The sequence below is a fragment of the Cryptotermes secundus genome, unplaced genomic scaffold (genome assembly GCF_002891405.2).
Source record: "Cryptotermes secundus unplaced genomic scaffold, Csec_1.0 scaffold401, whole genome shotgun sequence".
In the NCBI taxonomy this organism is placed as follows: domain Eukaryota; kingdom Metazoa; phylum Arthropoda; class Insecta; order Blattodea; family Kalotermitidae; genus Cryptotermes; species Cryptotermes secundus.
Window position 1 is genome coordinate 1,865,522 of NW_019731223.1, and position 10,901 is coordinate 1,876,422.

At 35.4% G+C, this 10,901-nt stretch overlaps 1 protein-coding gene across 4 annotated transcripts in view; it reads left to right on the plus strand.

Annotated features, from left to right (window-relative positions):
- LOC111866533 (IQ motif and SEC7 domain-containing protein 1) overlaps positions 1-5,210 on the plus strand; it is a 78,699-nt gene extending 73,489 nt beyond the window's left edge. For all 4 annotated transcript variants that reach the window (XM_023855568.2, XM_023855570.2, XM_023855571.2 and 1 more), the window contains 2 exons: positions 1,128-1,499; positions 1,698-5,210. In XM_023855568.2, coding sequence (XP_023711336.1) covers positions 1,128-1,499; positions 1,698-1,948 — 623 coding nt within the window. In that variant the 3' untranslated portion in view covers positions 1,949-5,210. The remainder of the gene's footprint in view (positions 1-1,127; positions 1,500-1,697) is intronic.
- Positions 5,211-10,901: the final 5,691 nt, after the last annotated feature.

Sequence of the window (10,901 nt, forward strand, 5' to 3'; positions counted from 1 at the left end):
TTTAGCCTTGGCACAGACCACATAGAAAACACTGTTTCCAGCAGTACCTTTATTGTTGCACGTACATTCAATATGTTTTGGTTTCCATTGCCTAGCAGTGGCTGTATCTTCTTGCTGCACTACTCTGGCTTTCAGCCCTCTTGTCAAAATATGTACCAAATCCTCTGCTCAGCTTGGTTCTACCCTTAAGATGTAGACAGCAGGTCCCTCCAAATGTTGGTGCATATGTACTGGACTATACATGGTGATGCATCTCAGAAGACCATAAGCATGGGAACTTCACATCTCATATAAATGTAATGATTGTTCTGTGTACATTCACAATTTACCTCACATGCTACCCAACCAAAAGCCATTATATGACCAATGAATTTTTTACCTCTCTCTATTTGATATGTGAAATCAAAAAATTTTTAGGATAGAAAATATTATGATCTGTCTCTGACTTCATAATTTCTTTTCCACTTGTAATATAAACATGGTCAGATATATCCATGTACTGGTAACTTGTTTGGTGATAATTCTCAAAAGGATAAACATCACTAAATAGATAACAGTATTTATATGAACGGCATTTTCTCCCAACATTAAAGTTGTATGTACTTACATACTACAGCTATCCCTTGTACATAATGTAGCTACTATTGCTGGATGTTCATATTGTATGGTAATTCATTCTGTGTATTGGGAATGATGTGGGGTACAGTACAGGATAAGAAGGCAGTTAAACTGTAGGTTTATTGAGTCCAATAAAGTGTTAATTATTTCAGGACCATATTTACATGATAATTGACATAAGATTGTTTTAAATTCTGAGGGAAAACTGAAATGATTTTAATATGATTTAGATGGACTGATTAATAATAGTGTGATTATAGTGTTTAATTTTTACCTAAAAATCATTCTGATAACTACTTGATCCTCCATTAATGCATATGTACTCTCTGTGTTTTGAGACCTGACGTTGGTTTCAGATTCAAATAAGAAAGTTTATTACAGGAGTATTTGAAGAAAACTGATATCAGACCATTTTTTGAAATGGACTATATTCTTAGGATACTAAAGTTCTTTAAAGAAATTAATGTATAAATGAAAGTAAAAAATTTCTTCCTCTTTTTATGTTGCAGATTACCAGTATGGTATCAGATTGTCTCAGCGAGTGGATAACAAAGTATTGGTTACATTTAATGCACGCAACGAACATGATCGTTGTAAATTTGCTGAAGATTTGCGAGAATCCATTAGCGAAATGGATGAGATGGAGAATTTACGCATTGATGCTGAACTCGAACGTCAAAAAAGTGGCCGTGGGGGTCGCAGTAGTACTGAAAACAGAGACAGTGGAGTAGCAGATGTGGAGGTTTGTCCGTGTGTGCAATCGGGGCTGGGGGGCTGTGACAGTGACGGTTATCCAGAGGGCGACAGGGAACATCATGTACCTGACACTGTGCTCAAGCGATCTGCTCTCAGCAACTCTCTTCTAGATATTCATGAGCAGTGTAAGTAGCATACTGTACCAGCTGTCCTTTAACATAAGAGGGTCCAAACGAAATGACGTGCCTTACCTCCTGTTACTTGCATTATAATTTTCTCATCCTAGTCCAATATCCTAGATTTCCTGTACTCACTTGGGCACCTGCGGAGTGGAGTGCAACTTTGGTAGGAATTCGAGAAAGAATTTGGGTGTGTATTTCCAGGTGATAAACCACAGCGGAGAGGAAGTATGGGATCTCTGGACAGCGGAATGTCCATTTCATTCCAGTCCATATCTACCAGCACTGTTAGTCACGACTCATCACCTCAGAATGTTCAGTCACTTTCAAAAGCTAAAGGAAGCAAGCAGATGATTCATCAGCAGTCCTTCCTTGGAGGTTTGTTTGCCAAGAGAGAACGCAAAGTTTCTCGTGCAGAAGAGCCGAACCCCTTCAGTCGCAGTACAGATGTATAGTAATGCTGATATATGCACAGACAGTTGAATGTTGGTGAATTTATTAATTGCAGATATCTCATTTGCATAACATTTAATGTGTTTGGTCACTAAATTTCAACTTCCTTAACCTTCTTATGACTGATATTGATAGAGTGTAAAGTACTGAGAAAAGAGCCCTGATATTACCTGTTCCTTTGCCTCATTACCTTAATGTACAATTATATTTGTTGGATATTTCCCCCCTTCTCTTTAGTATTGTATAATTTTATATTTAAATAAAATTCAAGTTTTTTGTACATTAATACTTTTCACGTGTGTATCAAGTGATGAATAAAGTCTCATAATCATACTTCCATGATGTTAATAAGAGAATTGTATGGCAGTTCAGCTTAATTGTTATTTATTACACATTATGAAATGTGAGACAGTGTATAAACTTACTTATAGTGTATAAGTGTAATTAACAAGAATTTTTCTTGCTGAAAGATGTTATAAGCATCATTTAACTAAATAGTAATTTAATTAGGTGAATATAATATTAATTTCACCATAAGTTCTGGTTAATCAGAACCTAAGTCAGTGAAATTAATACAGTAATAAAACTTTCATGTACAGAAAGAAGTTCATTCGCACATGAATTTATGTGATTTCATTGATTTTTGGCATGATTTTTGTGCAAGTGGTACAATTACCAAATACCAAAAAGAAAACTTGGTCAGACTGTTAAGTTGCATAAATGTGTGTGTTTGAGTGGAAGAAAGTGAGAGAGAGAGAAAGTTGTGTGTAATAATTATATGATGGGCATACACACATTAAAATAAATGATTATATATGAATTATTGGAATATACTATTTAAGTACTAGTATCAATATAAAATAACCATTTCCTAAATAAACATTGCAGATTTCTAATGCAGTTTTTACTGCAGGGACATTTGTTTTGTGTTAATACAGTGAAATGCATTACAGTGAACTTCAGCCAACGCAGGAATTGTACTGAATGAAATGGAAATTCATTGAAACAATAAAGGGCAAGCATGTATATCAAATCTTAAAAAGGTAACAAAAGAAGTAAGCATTGTCACATGTAAGTAACGTGCTTACTAGCAACTGATATTGAGGTTTCTAAACCAGTTTTGGTCTTTGAAGCAGGAATTACTGAGCCACCTTGCAGTGAAAATCTAACCTCTTATAAATATGAAATTTTGCAACCCATGTGTGCACATACCAACACATGAATGCACACACATTCACATTCTACTTGTTACTGACCCTGAAATATGTACATCTACTTTCACTTTTTCATTCTGTACATTGTTCTATTTCCACTATTCCACCAGTTAGTAATCCGTTTCTTTTTTCATCCTACTCTTGCACTTCAAGCAAAAGTTTGGCCCTTTCATGTGGATAAGTTGAGTACATTATTACACAGTCCCCAACTTTTTATATTTTGAGCATTTGATGTCTTGTGAGAAATGCTCAGAGTACTGGTATGTCATCAAGTTTCTGTTCATAAAAAAAAATTGTTTTATATTGTCAGTATTACATTTTCATCTTTGGAATAATCTGCCCATAGCACTTCACTTTGTATCAAATTGTGCTGACAGCACATACTGTCCAGTAACCCTCCTAGAAATGGTTTCAGTTCAGCCTGTACTTCTTTTGGAATTGATATGGCCAGTTGATAATGTCATGCTTATTGTTTCACTGCATTGTAGTAGCTAAGTAATACTTGTTGATATGCTTTGTGCAAATGTTTCTTTTAGTCACTTGGAAGTTAGTGTCATAATCATTAGATGTGCTTCAGACTCTGTCCTAGATCATTATGGGAAAGTGTTTTATGTCTTTCTCTTGAAAACATAGAAAGATTATGGCATGATAACATATTTCATAGTTAATATGTTATTCCTGCCTCTGTATCACCTCTGATGGAACTTCCAGAATTGTTGTGGCATATAAATTGTTTATGCCTGTTGCTGGAGTGCTGAACCACAGGGAAATAACCTCTGAATAGTATTTGACACTGGTTCTGATGTTGGACACTGCTACAGTGAAAGCCACTAGTATCTGACATGTATTTTGCCTGTTTACTCCTCCTTCTCCACCACCACCACTGCCACAGCGACTGCCAATGTTTGGACCTTTCAGCGTGTTCTGTTCCTCTGTAAGATAGGATCCTTCCAGCATAAGTTTGGATGTCCAATGGATCTTGTTCCTCTAGGTTTATAATCTGTTAACTGTTTTGGAATGCATACACTTTCTAAAGTGAGAGACACACTCTCTCCCACACATGGGTACAGGTTGTCGTCTGAATCAGAGAAGCCAAGAGGGGTGGCACTTGCTGTGTATTTATACAGATTTACAAGATGCCAACCTTTGCTATGTTTTTAGTTTACATATAACACTTGCTTACACAACATTGCCATAGGGGTGCTTTCCCTTTCCAGTACTCTTCCAATGTATTTATGAACTTTGGTCGGTAACTATGGATGTCATCAAAAGATTTGTAATATTCAGTAACATCCGTATTCACTTTCTCTACTCTGCCCCTGACCAAGGCTCAGAATAACAAGGAGAGAGTATTGTTCACAAACAATTTACACAAGATTTCATTTCTGCATTGGGAATAACACGTGTATGCTCTTGCCTTCTCAATAAACATTGATCTGTAATGAATAAAATATGAACTCACAGTAATCATTTGTTGCGCCTGTAACATCCATTTAAGGTTTTTTTAATATATATACCTAAAAATGTCAGTTCCAATGAGTAAGCAATTTCCAAGTTATTATAGAGTATCTGCAGTCTAACCACAAACCTACTGTTACTAAGATGGAATAACATAGCAACTATTTTTTTAATATTTATTAAAAGGTTATTTACCTCAAACCGTATTTCAAGCTGTTTCATGATCTTATTTATTTTCTGTTGAGCTACATCTTCATCTTTATCAACAACAAGTACGTTAATATCGTCTGCAAATGATACCATTTCCGCACCTTGTACATTTAGTGGGAGATCCTTTATATACAGAAGAAACAATAGTGGTCCCAGAATTGACTCCTGTGGTACCCCATGTATTGTTTCTCTCAAGGGTGATATACATATATGTATTTTGGATGATATTTTTATTCAGGTTATTTAGTGCAACAAATTGTACTCGGTGAGATAAGATTTAAACCATAAATTAGTAACCCCTCTGATCCCATAGTAATTTAATTTATCTAGTATTTTTTTTTATTGCTAGTGGGGTGGGACTAAGTCCCTTGTACTGCAGCCACTTCTGGCCTATTGTACCAGCCCCAGATGATGGGTGAGGGTGATTGTGGAGCAATTGGTGGAATGAAGATTGGCAGGGGAAACCAAAGTACTTGAAGAAAACCTGCCCAAGCGCCACTTTGTCCACCACAAATCACACTTTACCAGACCCGGGATCGAACCTGGGCCACCACGGTGGGAAGCCAGCGACTAACCACTTTAGCTATGGCCCAGCCTAATTTATATAGTAATATATTGTTGACTATCACATCATATGCCTTTGTCAAGTCAAAAAATATTCCTATAACATGTAACCGTCTATCCATCGCCTCCTGTATAATCTCAGTGAAGGTCTGGGAAGCTGTTTCTGTTGATTTGTGTTTCCTAAATCCATTTTGCACTCCTGTTAATGTGGTATATTTTGTTACAAAAGATATCAACCTGTTATACACTAATTTTTCTAGTATTTTGGAGAAAACCGGCAAAACTGATATTGGCCTGTAATTACAAGCTTCCTGTCTTTCCCCTTTTTTATACAGCACTCTCACTTTAGCTATTTTCATCTTATCCGGAAAGAACCCTGGTTTTAAAGAGACATTGAAAATATGTACTAAAGTTTTCTTTATATAATGTGAACATCTCTTGGCTAAATATTCTAGAATTTCATCAAAGCCTGCAGATGGTTTACCTCTTAGACTTTTTATTACCCTCTCTATTTCAATTTCGGTAATAGGGAGCCAAAATATTATGTTCATTTGATATTGAATCCTCTGTTGTGAGGTTTGTACTGGAGAATGTTTTATATTATTCACTAAAATATCTTCAACACTTTCAATAAAAAAGGAATTCCAACATGTCTGCCATTTTTTGTGGATTAGATGTTTCCTCGCTTCCATTCTTTAAACTAGTTATATAGTTGCCCTGCCGAGAACTTCCAGTTTCTTTATTTATTATTTGCCAAATTGCCTTTGTTTTGTTATGTGAACTTAATATAAATCTATCATTTTCTTTTCTTTTAGCTTCTGTTCTAACACTTCTATAAATTTTCTGATATCTATTAATGTATTCTAATACATCATTTGAAACATTTGTATTTTTCTTTAAAGCGTTTAAAAGTCTCATTTTCTGACTTGAAACCTTTATCCCCTGGGTAATCCATTTAATCTCATTACAGTTTTTCTTATAAACTGTCTTTAAAGGAAAAGCTCTTTGAAAATAGTACAAAAATCTGTTCAAAAAAGTATTGTAAGAGGTATTTACTTCATCATATAAAAGAACATCTTCCCAGGATTCCATCTCAAGTAGATGGTTGAATTCTTCTATATTCCTACCTGAAAACTCATCTTGTAATTTTTTCCATCCTGTTTCAGGCTTATTATTATTAAAATCCACTACTTCCTCTTCAGTTATCTCAAAATCATTTTCACTACCCATGCTGCTTAAGTATTAGTTATTAGTTATTTAGAGAGGGTGGGTATCCCCATGCACCGCGACCAGTTTGATCTATTGTGCTTCCCTCTATGATATTCTACCAGTCTCTATACCCTACCGATAAATGGTGCGTACCATCAGTCCCGCCGAGCAAGAGAGTTCAGCCACTTGCTTAGTGGTGTCTATAATGCTTCCCCCATCTATCAGAGGCCTTAGAGACTATTGTTGGGCGGGAAACGTCCTGGAATTTGGCTCAGTGATCCCCTTTGGGGATATGAGGTTCTTTTACGTGCCATAAAGTTACGACACGGGACACACAGCTTAAAGTCCCTCCCGGAGGACTTGTTCCCTGAATTTTTCCGCCCTTAAAAATTCGATGACCTCCACCGGGTATTTGAACCCGCGTACCACGAGTCATGAGGTGGGAACGTTACCTCTAGACTGCGGAGGCCGCTTGCTGCTTAAGTAACTTACTTCTCTTGCTTGTGAATCCCTTCGTACCCATATACATGAACCTCCACCATTTCAACTAATTCTACTAAAATTTTTTATTAATTTGTAGTATTCAATATTTAATGTTCTCGTTTGTTCATCATTTAGCCAATGTTCAGAGAAACATAGGATATCTAAGTCTGTAGACTATGTATTCAATAAAACGATTAACTCCAGTAACTTATTTCTCAGACTCTGAACATTATGGTGCAATATTAATAACTCATTTGATGCTGAAACCTGTTTCTTGCCAACCTCACTAGTCACTATTTTTATTTCTTGTTGAGGGCTACCCATAAAAAATCCTCACTTTTTGTATGTAATTTACGACGTCCTTTTGATTAAACCAAGACTTGCACCATATTATATATATATGATGATCAAAAGCTATGGAACAGCCAGATCTATTCCACAGATCCATAAACCAACACTCAAGATTGGTATAACACTCATTATTTATGCTTCCTGTAATACTGAAATATGTTGAAATATCTGATACAGGAGAATCAGGAAATTTATGCACAGAGCTAGTCTGACAGGCTGTGTAAGCATGTAGGTAATTCTCAAGACTAGTTTCTAGAATACCCGATGATGGAAAGAGCCCCAAAACCCAGTAATTCTGAGTGTTATACACTATTGTCAGAACGCTTTAGAATCTACATGTTAAGTAATGTTTAACAGTAAACCCAAGATTAAAATTGGAGAAGGAATGCTATCATTGCATACTGAATCTTTTGGGTTCATTACTGCTGTCTAATGATAGGAAGAAGCTAGACTGATGATGTTTGAGAGCAGGGTGCTAAGGAAAATATTTGGACCTGAGAGAGATGGAAGTAATTGAATTGCATAATATGGAACCTCAGAATTTGTACTCATTGTTAGATGTTATCAGAAGAGCCAGATCAAGGAGGATGAGATGAGAAGGGTATGTAGCATAATGGTGGGGCACATGGTAGCGTAGTTGGTTCAGGCACTATGCTACAAGCTGGAAGGTCATGTGTTCAATTTCTGATGGGGTCATTGGATGTTTTCAATTGACCTAATCCTTCCAGGTGCACTATGGCCCTGGGGTCGACTCAGCATCTAACAGAAATGAGTACCAGGAATCTTCCTGGGTAATAAAGTGCAGCCAGTGTGTAAGTCTGAAAACTTTACCACCATCTGTGAGCCGGTTATCTAAAGATAATGTAGCCATCACAGCCTGTTACAGGGATAGCTTTGCCTTTATTTTTGCCCCTTTATGTAGCATAATGATAGAAATGCATAAAAATTTTTGATAAGAAAACCTGAGGGATAGAGACCACTCAGAAGACTAGGTATAGATTGGAGGGTGTTTTTTGTTTTTTGCTTTAAGATGCTGTCAGTATCTAGACTCTTTAGCATTAAAGCACAATATTAAAATAGAAATATATATTACAGAAATGCATACAATCCCATCTACCACTTCTACACTACATGTTCCGGCAGTATGCTTCCATCTTCAGGTGTATCGATCCATTGACCATTTCATTGCTTGTCTTTATATATCCATTTACAAATAATATTAAATTTGTATACATCCTTATATAATAATAAAGTTTATGTGTTTGAAACTTGTTAAAACCTATTATCTCATACATCATATTTTAAAAATTATTCATCCACATGGGGGTCATTCTTCTTATGTTTCTAATGTTGTGTGTAAATTGTGTCTTATGATGTGTTCTACTCTTGTGGCTGCGTGCGTTGTGTCATTGGATACAATGATACAAATTCAATATTAATTGTAAATGGACATATAAAGGCAAGCAATGAAATGGTTAACGGATCGATACACCTGAAGATGGCAGTGTACTACCGAAACATGTAATGTAGAAGTGGTAGATGGGATTATATGCACTTGAAGACTGTTAATATATACGCATTATGAATATGAATCAGTGCAACAGGATGCTAAAATACAACATATTACAGAAAGACTTAGTTCCATGTTTTGTGTATGTGTACACGTGTGATGGCATTCACATTCTTCAGGTGCATTGAACAAATTTTTACTCATTAATAATAACACTTCTAGCAGGTTGTATGACTTTTTGATCATTCTGTATGTGCAGAATGAACTCAGTTTCTCTTTGTTGAAGCGAAATTATTGTTAATTTGAGTCTTGAAATAAACATCTCTGTGTATTTACAAAGAATGTCCTGAAATTAGAGTTATAAATGAACTGGAAATGAGTGTGGAAATACATACATAAAATACTTACAAAAGACATGTTCAGGGATGTATTATTTTGCAGCATGTTCATTTGTAATACAAAACCACATAGACATAAATCATTTCCAGTTTATTAAATATGCATCTTGTCAAAAAATGGTTTGAATAAAAGTTACAGAATTCAGTGTGGTTTATATTTTATCTCATTCATATATTGTTTGTGCCATTTGAACCGTTTTGCTTCATGGAGAAATTTGTAGAATCTGAATATCATACTTCATTGAAATCAGACAGATTTGGAGATAAACATGAGGGTGGATGGATTAATACCTTCCCATTATTTGATCAGCTCATGTAAATAACACTCAGGTAATTGTGCACTATGCTGATTGTGAGCCTGAGTATTTTGTCATGTGTAAGCTTTTATGGTGGCATTTCCAGACCTGCAAATCCTAAAAAAATTGTAACTGGATATTTGCTGTATTAGTATTTCACTGTATTTAGAAATATGCAGGGTTGTTTTGAGGATGTGTTTTAATGTGCCTCATTTCAGTAATATGGTTTCATTGTACCAGTTTTGGTGTAACAGTGCTAACTTACAAATCATGGCTCACTCAATGTATACTGCATTTAGTTACCATATATAAAACTTAGGCTTTGAAATTACAGTAGCTTAACCTTAAAACAGCCAGTACCCTCAAATAACAAATTAAAAACTAAAGAAACAGCATTAAATCTATTTGTATTTTGTATAATCAAGTCATATTCTATTGTTTGTTAACCTATTTGCTAATGATATTTGTCTTTTGTAGTCACTGATTAGTAAGTTTTGTACTGGAAGGTCAGCGTAATTAAACTGACGTTCCATCTACTTGAGGCAGTGTATTAATGTCTTTATTCTTAGTTGTGGTCTAATTTATATGAATGGAAAGTTTAGAACTGATATTTTATAGCAAAGTTTATCTTTTTCCAGTTTGTAAGTTTCATGCAGGATATTATAAGCTGTGAAAACATCCTGTTAATCTCTCATATGTTTTGTAGACTATGGCTATAAAACTGGGATTATTTGCCCTGTGAATGAGAGATTTTGTCATTGACATGGATTGTACTCTGTCTTCTCATTTTTATATAACTAAATGTTTCCACATTATGTATTTACTCAAACTGAAGTTCCTACCTCACCAAAGGAGGCTGGTATAGAAAGCAATATTCATGTAATTTGTCCCTTGCAACCAAGTATTAATTAGCATGCACAAATTTAAAGAAAATAAAAATTGTTTCAGGTTTCTGTGGCTCAGGTTTATTGCAGAACATTTTTCTTTAAGCCCTGTCATTGCCATCTCTCTTGACACTGGTGGAATTAAAGTATATGCATTTACAACATTGATAATGCATGACCACAAAACATTACATACTTAATAATGCCTTCTGTACTGTTAATGCACTGTTTCACTTATGACACAAGTCTCTCCAGCCTAAAACAATGTAAGGACTTGGCAGAGGGTTGTTCACATATGAGAAAATGTCTAGCATCCATTCCATTCAGAGAAGTCTTCTCATGCAATCAGCCATGTCAGCATGGTGTCTTATGTTTCAG